Here is a 15,474-nt window from a genome sequence, read left to right as displayed (position 1 = left end):
GACATCGCCGCCACTAAAAAAAAATATTAACCCCTATTCCGCCGCTCCCCGACATTGTCACCACTATAATAAACTTATTAACCCCTAAACTGCTGCCCTTCCACATCGCAAACAATATTTAAATATTATTAACCCCTAATCTGCCATCCACCCACATCGCCCCCACTATACTAAAGTTATTAAGCACTAACTTAAACTATTTACCCCTAAACCTAACAACCCCCTAACTTTATATTACAATTACAATTTCCCTAGCTTAAATTAAATTAAAACCTACCTGTCAAATTAAAAGAAAACTAAGTTTAAACTAACAATTAAACTAATATAATTATTAAACTAAAATTAAACTACCAATTAAATTAAACTAAACTACACATTAAAAAAATCCTAACACTACTCTAAAAATTGAAAAGTATCTAATTACAAAAAAATAGCAAATACTAAGTTACAAAGAACAAACAAAATTATCCAATATAAAAAAGAATTACACCTAATCTATTATCGCTATCAAAATAAAAAAAGCCCACCCAAAATAAAAAAAAAACCCCTAGCCTACAATAAACTACCAATGGCCCTTAAAAGGACCTTTTGTGGGGCACTACCCCAAAGATATCAGCTCTTTTATCTGTAAACAAAAACACAAAGACCCCCCAACAGTAAAAAGCAACCACCCCACCAACCCCCCAAAATAAACAAAACTAATTCTAAAAAAACCTAAGATACCCATTGCCCTGAAAAGGGCATTTGTATGGGTATTGCCCTTAAAAGGGCATTTAGGTCTTTTACTGCCCGGACCCTTTAAAAAGCCTAACACTATCCCCCTGACGATCCACTTTTTGAAGTCCCGCGTGAACAATCTTCATCCCGGAGTTGAAGCCCTAATCTAGGCGGCGAGAATTCTTCATCCAGACGGCCTCTTCATTCTTCATCCCGGCGGCAAACTCCTGATCCAAGCAGCGAGAAGTCTTGCTCCAGGCGGCCTCTTCAATCTTCATCCAGACGGCATCGTCTATCTTGATCCCGGAGGCGCGGGTGGGTCCATCCTGAAGACAACCGGCGCGGAGCATCCTCTTCATACGGTTGCTAAAATTCTATTGACTGATTTGAACAGCCAATAGGATTTTAGCAGCCCTAATTCATATTGGCTGATTCAAATTTTTCATCCAATAGGAATGCAAGGGACAGCTTCTTGAATCGCGTCCCTTGCATTGAAGATTCAGTGTACGGCGGCGACCATATGAAGAGGATGCTCCATGCCAGATGTCTTCTGGATGGACCCATCCCGCGCCTCCGGTATCAAGATAGAAGATGCCGCCTGGATGAAGATTGAAGAGGCCACCTGGATGAAGACTTCTCTGCACTTGGATCAGGACTTCGCCGTCAAGATGAAGATTGAAGAGGCCGCCTGTATGAAGACTTCTCACCGCCTGGCTTAGGACTTCAACTCCGAGATGAAGATCGTTGAATCGGGACTTCAAAAACTGTAAGTGGATCGTCAGGGTGTTAGTGTTAGGCTTTTGTAAAGGTTTTTTTGGGTGTTTTTTTTTTAGTTTAGGGTCTGGGCAGTAAAAGAGCTAAATGCCCTTTTAAGGGCAATGCCCATACAAATGCCCTTTTCAGGGCAATGGGTAGCTTAGGTTTTTAAGATAGTTTTTTTTATTTTGTGGGTTGGGGGGGGGTTTGCCCTACAAAAGACCCTTTTAAGGGCCATTGGTGGTTTATTTTAGTTTAGTTTTTTTTATTTTGGGGTGCTTTTTATGGGTATTAGAATAGGAATATTTTTTTATTTTTGATCATTTGTTTGTTATTTTGTGTAATGTATATTTTTAGGGGGTGTTTTTTTTTTTAGCAAAAGAGCTGTTTAACTTAGGGCAATGCCCTACAAAAGGCCATTTTATGGCCCCCCCAAAAGCCCTTTTAAGAGCCCTTGGTAGTTTGGGGGGTGGGGGTTTGTATAGTGTTAGGGGGTGTTTGAATTTTTTTGGAGAAAAAGAGCTGTTTAACTAAGGGCAATGCCCTACAAAAGGCCCTTTTAAGGGCCCCCAAAATTACATTTTAAGGGCCCTTGGTAGTTTGGGGGTGGGGGTTTGTATAGTGTTAGGGGGCTGTTTAACTTAGGGCAATGCCCTACAAAAGGCCCTTTTTATGGCCCTTGGTAGTTTATTCTAGATTAGGCTTTTTTATTTTGTGTGTTTTTTTTTAAAGGGTATTAGAATAGGAAAAACTTTATTTTTTTGGATCATTTCATTTTTTTATTTTTTATAATGGTAGGTTTTTTTTAATTTTTTGTAATGCTAGGTTTTTTATTTTTTGTAATGTTAGGTTTTAGTGTAAGGTAGTTAGGTTTTATTTCACAGGTAATTTTGTATTTATTTTAGCTAGGTAGTTAGTAAATAGTTAACTACTGTATTTACTAACTAGTCTAACTAGTTAAAATAAATACAATCTTACCTGTGAAATAAAAATAAAACCTAAGCTAGCTACAATGTAACTATTAGTTATATTGTAGATACCTTAGGTTTTATTTCACAGATATTTAGATTTAAATAGGAATTATTTAGTTAATAATTGTAAATTTAATTTAGATCTAATTTCCTTATGTTAAAGTTAAAGCGTGTTAGCGTTAGGGTTAGGATTATGGTTACGTTAGGGTTAGGTTTAGGGGTTAATATAGTTTAATTTAGGTTGTTGCGATGTGGGGGGCTGGTGGTTTAGGGGCTATTAGGTTTATTTAGTTAATAATTGTAAGTTTAATTTAGCTCTATTTTAATTATGTGTTAGGGGGTGTTGGTTAGGGTTATTTTAGGGTTAGGGGTTAATTGTTTAATTTAGGTTGTTGCGATGTGGGGGGCTGGCGGTTTAGGGGTTAATAGCTTTATTTAGTGGTAGTGATGTGGGAGGCCAGAGGTTTAGTGGTTAATATTTTTTTTTAGTTGTGGCGATGTTGGGGAGCGGTGGAATAGGGGTTAATAACTTTAGTATAGTTGAGGCAATGTTGGGGTGCAGCAAAATAGGGGTCAATAACTTTAGTATAGTGGCGACGATATCGGGAGCGGCAGATTAGGGGTTAATAATTTTATTTAGGTGGCGGCGATATCGGTAGTGGCAGATTAGGGGTTAATAACTGTAGGCAGGCGTCGGCGATGTCAGGGGCAGCAGATTAGGGATGTTTAGACGTGGGGTTTATATTAGAGTGTTAGGCTGAAACTGTATTTTCTTTTTCCCCATAGACATCAATAGGGCTGCATTAAGGGGCTTTGATTTCCGCGATCGCAGGTGTAAGACTTTTTTTTTGCCGGCTCTCCCCATTGATGTCTATGGGGAAAGCGTGCACGAGCATGTCAAAACACTGTTTAAAATCTCCATATCGCCCGCACAAGTCGGGTTTTTTTAAACTTGTAATGGCAGCGCTATAGGGGGTTAAATAACGCAACTAAATCGTAATCTAGGTGAAAGACAATTCATATATGTAGTGATGAAAAGTGACAAACCTCTACTACAATTTTTGCAAGATTAAAAATACCCTCCTTTAAATTAATCAAATTAAAAACAGTATATAACAGCCATTTTTTCTACACTGAATATGTAACTTGCTATAGTGAGGTATTTTTTACTTTTATATGTTGCTGCCACATTATGCAAAGTAATCTTCATCTAACCTTTTATTAGCTTGTATGTTTGGTACAAAATTGTACACTTAGGAAGCATTAACAATGTTGGCACAAATTGGGAGCCTTAAAGCACTAACCAGTTCAGCTGGTGTAAAATGTTTTTGACTTTCATTTTGCTGTAGGTCTAAATACTTCCCAATTCAGATTTACAAGTGCATGAAATTTACTCAATACTGCTACCCCCATTTTAATTTACCATTTAACAACTTGGTAGTTTCAGTAGAAAACTAGTGTCTCAAAGTATGTTGCTTAGCAACTCTAATTCACAATGGTAGAAAATACTTTCCTCAGGAGATGAGGAAAAACTCAATCACTTGGGCCTAATCATTCCATCAACCTCAACTCTGGGTCCAAATCCTCATCATCTCATTGCCTCAGAGAAAACAATGCACCACTTTAACATTGGTTGCATTAACTATGTCTACAGTTGGTATATTACACCATAAAGATTATTTGTGTATAAATCACTATAATCTAGAAAGTGGGTGATTAGAGGTCTTGAAGTGCTTTCTTAACACAATACTATTACTATCATTGTATTTTAGATTATTTATATATTTGACGTTATTAAATTATTTATTTTTTATTCCTCTTCCTCTTTTGTTACTGGAATGACCTATGTGAAGCTAGAACTATTATAAACTTTTAAATCTAATTTCTCATATACTAATGGTATCCAAGATCCTTTTGACCTACTGCTGAAGAAACTTAAAAAAACATATTAGTCCAGGGTCATGGATGATATTTAGTTCATATGCAAAATAGAAGATTCCCTTCTGCTGCATTTTGCATAGTATGAAAATGTAAAAGAGCAAAGGTATACTGGATAGGACAAATAAATAAACCTTGCATATTATTTTATACATATAGTCATAGGGGCCGATTTATCATGGCCCGAATGTGGCCAAATACCCCTGTTTCTTTGCGAGTCTTCAGGCTCGCCGGAAACAGGAGTTAAGAAGCAGCGGTGTTAAGACCGATACTCCTTAATTCATATGCTGCCTCTGAATCGGCGGACAGCAATCTAGTTGATTGACACCCCCTGCTAGCGGCAGCGAATATGTAGGTGGCATTGCACAAGCAGTTCACCAGAACTGCTTGTGCAATGATAAATGCTGACAACTTATGCTGTCAGCATTTATCGATGTCTGGCGGACATGATCGCTATAGCGGATCATGTCTGTCAGACAAATGATAAATCGGCCCCATACTCTCAACCTGTGTTTTTTACTTATCTTGGCATTATTATACCTGGTGCATATGTGATTGAATAAATGATTTACACCTTTTTATTTTTTAATATTTTGTTTCTGTCAAAAAGGTGAGAAAAAATGATGTACTTACAAGACCATTTTCTGCCACATAAATGGGAAGTTTACTGGCCAAAGCCCAGTGATCTGCTGGTGGATTTCTGGGAAAATAGATAACCAATAGAAAAAGTATCATAAGAACAGGGACTTTTCATAGAATCTCAGTGGTTAAAGCTGAAAATTCCATTGTGTACAGTAAAACATAATTTCTTACAAAATGTTCTTAGGTAATGGTTAGCATTTTTGTATTAATAAAAAAAGAAAATGTTACTGTATATTTATATTCACACTTTTCAACTGGATGGTATGGCCATAATGAAGAACATGTACATCATCCTGACAGGTTATATAATCACATTTAAGTACTTCCATGTGCACCGGATAGTATAGGCTTTGCATTGACTGTAAGGCTGTGCATTTCCATTCCATTACAATTCAAAATCAAGCCTATTGTCAAATCTGAATAAAATATGCGCACACACCCACTATTCCAAATCATGGGAAGCATAAAAAATAACAGTTATATGTTCTTAACTAGGTGTATATATGGTTACTGGGAACAATAGCCACTAGTATTTGTTACACTTCTGTCAGACATATATGCTTATTGTGTGAAACGGCTATTTAAAAAAAAAAAAAAAAAGCATATGGACTAATTTGTGTTAAACTACAAAAGATCCCCATATGCTTGTTGGGAAACTTCATTGTAAGCAGAAGGGGAGAAAACACCCTATACAGTGGCACACAGAAAATGTATCTACAGGGAGTGCAGAATTATTAGGCAAATGAGTATTTTGACCACATCATCCTCTTTATACATGTTGTCTTACTCCAAGCTGTATAGGCTCGAAAGCCTACTACCAATTAAGCATATTAGGTGATGTGCATCTCTGTAATGAGAAGGGGTGTGGTCTAATGACATCAACACCCTATATCAGGTGTGCATAATTATTAGGCAACTTCCTTTCCTTTGGCAAAATGGGTCAAAAGAAGGACTTGACAGGCTCAGAAAAGTCAAAAATAGAGAGATATCTTGCAGAGGGATGCAGCACTCTTAAAATTGCAAAGCTTCTGAAGCGTGATCATCGAACAATCAAGCGTTTCATTCAAAATAGTCAACAGGGTCGCAAGAAGCATGTGGAAAAACCAAGGCGCAAAATAACTGCCCATGAACTGAGAAAAGTCAAGCGTGCAGCTGCCAAGATGCCACTTGCCACCAGTTTGGCCATTTTTCAGAGCTGCAACATCACTGGAGTGCCCAAAAGCACAAGGTGTGCAATACTCAGAGACATGGCCAAGGTAAGAAAGGCTGAAAGACGACCACCACTGAACAAGACACACAAGCTGAAACGTCAAGACTGGGCCAAGAAATATCTCAAGACTGATTTTTCTAAGGTTTTATGGACTGATGAAATGAGAGTGAGTCTTGATGGGCCAGATGGATGGGCCCGTGGCTGGATTGGTAAAGGGCAGAGAGCTCCAGTCCGACTCAGACGCCAGCAAGGTGGAGGTGGAGTACTGGTTTGGGCTGGTATCATCAAAGATGAGCTTGTGGGGCCTTTTCGGGTTGAGGATGGAGTCAAGCTCAACTCCCAGTCCTACTGCCAGTTTCTGGAAGACACCTTCTTCAAGCAGTGGTACAGAAAGAAGTCTGCATCCTTCAAGAAAAACATGATTTTCATGCAGGACAATGCTCCATCACACGCGTCCAAGTACTCCACAGCGTGGCTGGCAAGACCTGATCTGAACCCCATTGAGAACCTGTGGTCCATCATCAAATGTGAGATTTACAAGGAGGGAAAACAGTACACCTCTCTGAACAGTGTCTGGGAGGCTGTGGTTGCTGCTGCACGCAATGTTGATGGTGAACAGATCAAAACACTGACAGAATCCATGGATGGCAGGCTTTTGAGTGTCCTTGCAAAGAAAGGTGGCTATATTGGTCACTGATTTGTTTTTGTTTTGTTTTGAATGTCAGAAATGTATATTTGTGAATGTTGAGATGTTATATTGGTTTCACTGGTAAAAATAAATAATTGAAATGGGTATATATTTGTTTTTTGTTAAGTTGCCTAATAATTATGCACAGTAATAGTCACCTGCACACACAGATATCCCCTAAAATAGCTATAACTAAAAACAAACTAAAAACTACTTCCAAAACTATTCAGCTTTGATATTAATGAGTTTTTTGGGTTCATTGAGAACGTGGTTGTTGTTCAATAATAAAATTAATCCTCAAAAATACAACTTGCCTAATAATTCTGCACTCCCTGTACATGTGATTTATGGCGCACATTCTTTATCTGAGCACCCAGCTACAACAATGACATAAAACTAAAGCATAAAAAGGGGCAATTTTTAAATTTTAAACATATTTATAACAAACCTAAGTAAATTACTTAAAACAATATTTTACATGTTTTCCAAGCAAAGTTATAAGCATTTGTATGGTTTTCAAGCAAATCCTTAAGATTTTGTTTAATTTTTACTACTGGTCAAAATCCAGCAGTACGCATCCCTGTATGAATTAAAGATAATAGGGCATATTTATGAAAGGCCTGTCGGACATGATCTGATCAGTGGATCATGTCCGACAGACCTTGTTGAATGCGGAGAGCAATACGCTCTCCGCATTCAGCATTGCACCAGCAGCTCTTGTAAACTTCTGGTGCAACGCCGCCCCCCTGCAGATTCGCGGCAAATCGACCACTAGCAGGGGGTGTCAATCAACCTGCTCGTATTCGATCAGGTTGAATTGTGGCAATGTCTGTTCGTCTCCTCAGAGCAGGTGGACAGGTTATGGAGCAGCGATCTTTAGACTGCTGCTTAATAACTGGTGTTTCTGGCGAGTCTGAAGGCTCGCCAGAAACACGGGGCTTCAAGCTCCAGACAGAGCTTGATAGATTGGCCCCCATGTTTATTTTACATTTATTTTTACATGAGCATAAAAATACAGGGATGGGCTAAAGCATATTGATGTGAGTTGTAAGCAAATATGCTTGAAAACACCCTGCATCGCTTTTTGAAAATTACTCTTCAAGTTCACGTTCTTGTGCCTTTAACTTTTAGCTAATAATTTAATGATGACTGTATGGCAGAAAATAAACTTCCATAATAAATACAGATCAACTAATTCTCTGGGGTAAATGTAATTTCAGGTGCAGAAGTTTTATTATAGCAATGCTATGACGCTGTTAAAAAAATGTTAAAACTTACGGTATAACTTTAATCTCTTCTTTTCCATGTAAAATATAGTCAATCACTTTATAGAAGGATATTTCCTGTAAAAGGAAAAAGAGAATAATTGACTGTGGTAAGCAAATACATCCTTGTACTGACCTTTGGTCTTCCATAAAATAAAATAAAAAATGCTAAGCAGCAAACCATGGAGGAGTGTTAGTAGATTTTATTTCCCACACACTACTGTATACAGCCATTAAACAGACCCTTAATGCATCAACCCCCTGTTCATTTATAGATATTTCTGCTTGGGCACAGGTAAGGAGAAATGTCCATAATTCCTGGCTGTTTGAGTGACTTTAATATAGATTAGTTACAGGGCAAATAAATCTCTGACATGAATTTTTTATTTTCTTTGTAGAACAAGATATTCATTCCCATTTCTCTTATGTGAGATTGCAGTATTTTATGAATAAATCCCTAACTATAAGCTATATTTTGACTTTAATATATTCTTTTTAAATATTAATAGAAAAGTCTAGCTCAGTGGTTAAATATTACTTTTTTGAATCCTTGACAATTTAGTGTCTCTTAGGTGGAGAATTTCAATCTCTTCAGTCTCGTCCGACCGGGAAGTTTGACAGCTCCTGCTCACGCGTGATCGAAGGAGTTAAGTGCTAACATACATTATTATAGGACATTTCAGTATAAAATTAAACGTATTTTACTAAAGCATTTTGTTTTTAAAAAAACTCCTTTGCTTACTGTGAAACCTCTGTAAAGCGGTTGGATACATAATTAAAGAACCGTGCGTCCAAATTATTATTTTTTAAACAAGATAAATTTGATCGACTGCTTTAAGTTGTTCTATCCTCAGTCAAAAAATAAACCAATTTTAAAAGATTAAAAAACAACAACAAAAAAAACTAGCTGAATTTATTTTCTTGTTTTTAACTGACTGCACCAACTTTAAACAATACAAAGTTGGTGATGCATGACCCCTTAGTGACAAGACCATTTTTAATTTTTTTGGGACCAGGGCTATTTTTAAATTTCTGAAGTGTTTGTGTTTAGCTGTAATTTTCCTCTTACTCTTATATTATATACCATTTTTTTCTCGCCATTAAATGGACTTTCTAAGGATACCATTATTTTCATCATATCATATAATTTACTATAATTTTTTTTATAAAATATGATGAAAAAATTGAAAAAAAAAACACACTTTTTCTAACTTTGACCCCGAAAATCTCTTTTGTACCTTCAACCACCAAAAAAACAGAATTTATGTTTACCTGATAAATTACTTTCTCCAACGGTGTGTCCGGTCCACGGCGTCATCCTTACTTGTGGGATATTCTCTTCCCCAACAGGAAATGGCAAAGAGCCCAGCAAAGCTGGTCACATGATCCCTCCTAGGTTCCGCCTACCCCAGTCATTCGACCGACGTTAAGGAGGAATATTTGCATAGGAGAACCATATGATACCGTGGTGACTGTAGTTAAAGAAAATAAATTATCAGACCTGATTAAAAAACCAGGGCGGGCCGTGGACCGGACACACCGTTGGAGAAAGTAATTTATCTGGTAAACATAAATTCTGTTTTCTCCAACATCGGTGTGTCCGGTCCACGGCGTCATCCTTACTTGTGGGAACCAATACCAAAGCTTTAGGACACGGATGATGGGAGGGAGCAAATCAGGTCACCTAGATGGAAGGCACCACGGCTTGCAAAACCTTTCTCCCAAAAATAGCCTCAGAAGAAGCAAAAGTATCAAACTTGTAAAATTTGGTAAAAGTGTGCAGTGAAGACCAAGTCGCTGCCCTACATATCTGATCAACAGAAGCCTCGTTCTTGAAGGCCCATGTGGAAGCCACAGCCCTAGTGGAATGAGCTGTGATTCTTTCGGGAGGCTGCCGTCCGGCAGTCTCGTAAGCCAATCTGATGATGCTTTTATCCAAAAAGAGAGAGAGGTAGAAGTTGCTTTTTGACCTCTCCTTTTACCGGAATAAACAACAAACAAGGAAGATGTTTGTCTAAAATCCTTTGTAGCATCTAAATAGAATTTTAGAGCGCGAACAACATCCAAATTGTGCAACAAACGTTCCTTCTTCGAAACTGGTTTCGGACACAGAGAAGGTACGATAATCTCCTGGTTAATGTTTTTGTTAGAAACAACTTTTGGAAGAAAACCAGGTTTAGTACGTAAAACCACCTTATCTGCATGGAACACCAGATAAGGAGGAGAACACTGCAGAGCAGATAATTCTGAAACTCTTCTAGCAGAAGAAATTGCAACCAAAAACAAAACTTTCCAAGATAATAACTTAATATCAACGGAATGTAAGGGTTCAAACGGAACCCCTGAAGAACTGAAAGAACTAAGTTGAGACTCCAAGGAGGAGTCAAAGGTTTGTAAACAGGCTTGATTCTAACCAGAGCCTGAACAAAGGCTTGAACATCTGGCACAGCTGCCAGCTTTTTGTGAAGTAACACAGACAAGGCAGAAATCTGTCCCTTCAGGGAACTTGCAGATAATCCTTTTTCCAATCCTTCTTGAAGGAAGGATAGAATCTTAGGAATCTTAACCTTGTCCCAAGGGAATCCTTTAGATTCACACCAACAGATATATTTTTTCCAAATTTTGTGGTAAATCTTTCTAGTTACAGGCTTTCTGGCCTGAACAAGAGTATCGATAACAGAATCTGAGAACCCTCGCTTCGATAAGATCAAGCGTTCAATCTCCAAGCAGTCAGCTGGAGTGAGACCAGATTCGGATGTTCGAACGGACCTTGAACAAGAAGGTCTCGTCTCAAAGGTAGCTTCCATGTGGAGCCGATGACATATTCACCAGATCTGCATACCAAGTCCTGCGTGGCCACGCAGGAGCTATCAAGATCACCGACGCCCTTTCTGATTGATCCTGGCTACCAGCCTGGGGATGAGAGGAAACGGCGGGAATACATAAGCTAGTTTGAAGGTCCAAGGTGCTACTAGTGCATCCACTAGAGCCGCCTTGGGATCCCTGGATCTGGACCCGTAGCAAGGAACTTTGAAGTTCTGACGAGAGGCCATCAGATCCATGTCTGGAATGCCCCACAGTTGAGTGACTTGGGCAAAGATTTCCGGATGGAGTTCCCACTCCCCCGGATGCAATGTCTGACGACTCAGAAAATCCGCTTCCCAATTCTTCCACTCCTGGGATGTGGATAGCAGACAGGTGGCAGGAGTGAGACTCCGCCCATAGAATGATTTTTGGTCACTTCTTCCATCGCCAGGAACTCCTTGTTCCCCCCTGATGGTTGATGTACGCAACAGTTGTCATGTTGTCTGATTGAAACCGTATGAACTTGGCCCTCGCTAGCTGAGGCCAAGCCTTGAGAGCATTGAATATCGCTCTCAGTTCCAGAATATTTATCGGTAGAAGAGATTCTTCCCGAGACCAAAGACCCTGAGCTTTCAGGGATCCCCAGACCGCGCCCCAGCCCATCAGACTGGCGTCGGTCGTGACAATGACCCACTCTGGTCTGCGGAAGGTCATCCTTGTGACAGGTTGTCCAGGGACAGCCACCAACGGAGTGAGTCTCTGGTCCTCTGATTTACTTGTATCCTCGGAGACAAGTTTGTATAGTCCCCATTCCACTGACTGAGCATGCACAGTTGTAATGGTCTTAGATGAATGCGCGCAAAAGGAACTATGTCCATTGCCGCTACCATCAAACCTATCACTTCCATGCACTGCGCTATGGAAGGAAGAGGAACGAGTGAAGTATCCGACAAGAGTCTAGAAGTTTTGTTTTTCTGGCCTCTGTCAGAAAAATCCTCATTTCTAAGGAGTCTATTATTGTTCCCAAGAAGGGAACCCTTGTTGACGGAGATAGAGAACTCTTTTCCACGTTCACTTTCCATCCATGAGATCTGAGAAAGGCCAGGACGATGTCCGTGTGAGCCTTTGCTTGAGGAAGGGACGACGCTTGAATCAGAATGTCGTCCAAGTAAGGTACTACAGCAATGCCCCTTGGTCTTAGCACAGCTAGAAGGGACCCTAGTACCTTTGTGAAAATCCTTGGAGCAGTGGCTAATCCGAAAGGAAGCGCCACGAACTGGTAATGCTTGTCCAGGAATGCGAACCTTAGGAACCGATGATGTTCCTTGTGGATAGGAATATGTAGATACGCATCCTTTAAATCCACCGTGGTCATGAATTGACCTTCCTGGATGGAAGGAAGAATTGTTCGAATGGTTTCCATTTGAACGATGGAACCTTGAGAAACTTGTTTAAGATCTTGAGATCTAAGATTGGTCTGAACGTTCCCTCTTTTTTGGGAACTATGAACAGATTGGAGTAGAACCCCATCCCTTGTTCTCCTAATGGAACAGGATGAATCACTCCCATTTTTAACAGGTCTTCTACACAACGTAAGAATGCCTGTCTTTTTATGTGGTCTGAAGACAACTGAGACCTGTGGAACCTCCCCCTTGGGGGAAGCCCCTTGAATTCCAGAAGATAACCTTGGGAGACTATTTCTAGCGCCCAAGGATCCAGAACATCTCTTGCCCAAGCCCGAGCGAAGAGAGAGAGTCTGCCCCCCACCAGATCCGGTCCCGGATCGGGGCCAACATTTCATGCTGTCTTGGTAGCAGTGGCAGGTTTCTTGGCCTGCTTTCCCTTGTTCCAGCCTTGCATTGGTCTCCAAGCTGGCTTGGCTTGAGAATTATTACCCTCTTGCTTAGAGGACGTAGCACTTTGGGCTGGTCCGTTTCTACGAAAGGGACGAAAATTAGGTTTATTTTTGGCCTTGAAAGGCCGATCCTGAGGAAGGGCGTGGCCCTTACCCCCAGTGATATCAGAGATAATCTCTTTCAAGTCAGGGGCCAAACAGCGTTTTCCCCTTGAAAGGAATGTTAAGTAGCTTGTTCTTGGAAGACGCATCAGCTGACCAAGATTTCAACCAAAGCGCTCTGCGCGCCACAATAGCAAACCCAGAATTCTTAGCCGCTAACCTAGCCAATTGCAAAGTGGCGTCTAGGGTGAAAGAATTAGCCAATTTGAGAGCATTGATTCTGTCCATAATCTCCTCATAAGGAGGAGAATCACTATCGACCCTGCCTTTACCAGCTCATCAAACCAGAAACACGCGGCTGTAGCGACAGGGACAATGCATGAAATTGGTTGTAGAAGGTAACCCTGCTGAACAAACATCTTTTTAAGTAAACCTTCTAATTTTTTATCCATAGGATCTTTGAAAGCACAACTATCTTCTATGGGTATAGTGGTGCGTTTGTTTAAAGTGGAAACCGCTCCCTCGACCTTGGGGACTGTCTGCCCATAAGTCCTTTCTGGGGTCGACCATAGGAAACAATTTTTTAAATATGGGGGGAGGGACGAAAGGAATACCGGGCCTTTCCCATTCTTTATTTACAATGTCCGCCACCCGCTTGGGGTATAGGAAAAGCTTCTGGGAGCCCCGGGGACCTCTAGGAACTTGTCCATTTTACATAGTTTCTCTGGGATGACCAACTTGTCACAATCATCCAGAGTGGATAATACCTCCTTAAGCAGGATGCGGAGATGTTCCAACTTAAATTTAAACGTAATCACATCAGGTTCAGCTTGTTGAGAAATGTTCCCTGAATCAGTAATTTCTCCCTCAGACACAAACCTCCCTGGCCCCATCAGACTGGTTTAGGGGCCCTTCAGAACCATTATTATCAGCGTCGTCATGCTCTTCAGTATCTAAAACAGAGCAGTCGCGCTTACGCTGATAAGTGTGCATTTTGGCTAAAATGTTTTTGACAGAATTATCCATTACAGCCGTTAATTGTTGCATAGTAAGGAGTATTGGCGCGCTAGATGTACTAGGGGCCTCCTGAGTGGGCAAGACTCGTGTAGACGAAGGAGGGAATGATGCAGTACCATGCTTACTCCCCTCACTTGAGGAATCATCTTGGGCATCATTGTCATTGTCACATAAATCACATTTATTTAAATGAGAAGGAACTCTGGCTTCCCCACATTCAGAACACAGTCTATCTGGTAGTTCAGACATGTTAAACAGGCATAAACTTTGATAACAAAGTACAAAAAACGTTTTAAAATAAAAACGTTACTGTCACTTTAAATTTTAAACTGAACACACTTTAATACTGCAATTGCGAAAAAATATGAAGGAATTGTTTCAAAATTCACCAAAATTTCACCACAGTGTCTTAAAGCCTTAAAAGATTGCACACCAAATTTGGAAGCTTTAACCCTTAAAATAACGGAACCGGAGCCGTTTTTAACTTTAACCCCTTATAGTCCCTGGTATCTGCTTTGCTGAGACCCAACCAAGCCCAAAGGGGAATACGATACCAAATGACGCCTTCAGAAAGTCTTTTCTATGTATCAGAGCTCCTCACACATGCGACTGCATGTCATGCCTCTCAAAAACAAGTGCGCAACACCGGCGCGAAAATGAGGCTTCTGCCTATGATTTGGGAAAGCCCCTAAAGAGAAAGGTGTCTAAAAAAGTGCCTGCCGATATAATCTTATCAAAATACCCAGATTAAATGATTCCTCAAGGCTAAATATGTGTTAATATGAATCGATTTAGCCCAGAAAAAGTCTACAGTCTTAATAAGCCCTTGTGAAGCCCTTATTTACAATCTTAATAAACATGGCTTACCGGATCCCATAGGGAAAATGACAGCTTCCAGCATTACATCGTCTTGTTAGAATGTGTCATACCTCAAGCAGCAAGAGACTGCTCACTGTTCCCCCAACTGAAGTTAATTCCTCTCAACAGTCCTGTGTGGAACAGCCATGGATTTTAGTAACGGTTGCTAAAATCATTTTCCTCATACAAACAGAAATCTTCATCTCTTTTCTGTTTCAGAGTAAATAGTACATACCAGCACTATTTTAAATAACAAACTCTTGATTGAATAATAAAAACTACAGTTAAACACTAAAAAACTCTAAGCCATCTCCGTGGAGATGTTGCCTGTACAACGGCAAAGAGAATGACTGGGGTAGGCGGAGCCTAGGAGGGATCATGTGACCAGCTTTGCTGGGCTCTTTGCCATTTCCTGTTGGGGAAGAGAATATCCCACAAGTAAGGATGACGCCGTGGACCGGACACACCTATGTTGGAGAAACACCCATGCTAAATAGTGTCTAAATTTTGTCCTGAGTTTAGAAATACCCAATGTTTACACGGTCTTTGCTTTTTTTTTGCAAGTTATAGGGCAATAAGTACAAGTAGCACTTTGTTATTTCCAAACCATTTTGTTTCAAAATTAGCGATAGTTATATTGTAACACTGAT

The 15,474-nt window shown here is 40.0% G+C and overlaps 1 protein-coding gene across 1 annotated transcript in view; it reads right to left on the bottom strand.

Annotated features, from left to right (window-relative positions):
- Window positions 1-15,474, bottom strand: part of PDE6A (phosphodiesterase 6A) — a 190,852-nt gene that overhangs the window by 51,315 nt on the left and 124,063 nt on the right. Inside the window, exons 6-7 of the mRNA XM_053719837.1 lie at window positions 8,201-8,265; window positions 5,016-5,082 (exon numbers count right to left, since the gene is read on the bottom strand). Coding sequence (XP_053575812.1) covers window positions 5,016-5,082; window positions 8,201-8,265 — 132 coding nt within the window. The remainder of the gene's footprint in view (window positions 1-5,015; window positions 5,083-8,200; window positions 8,266-15,474) is intronic.

Source organism: Bombina bombina, chromosome 6 (genome assembly GCF_027579735.1).
Source record: "Bombina bombina isolate aBomBom1 chromosome 6, aBomBom1.pri, whole genome shotgun sequence".
Taxonomy (NCBI): Eukaryota; Metazoa; Chordata; class Amphibia; order Anura; family Bombinatoridae; genus Bombina; species Bombina bombina.
This window is presented reverse-complemented; position numbering and strand designations above follow the sequence as displayed.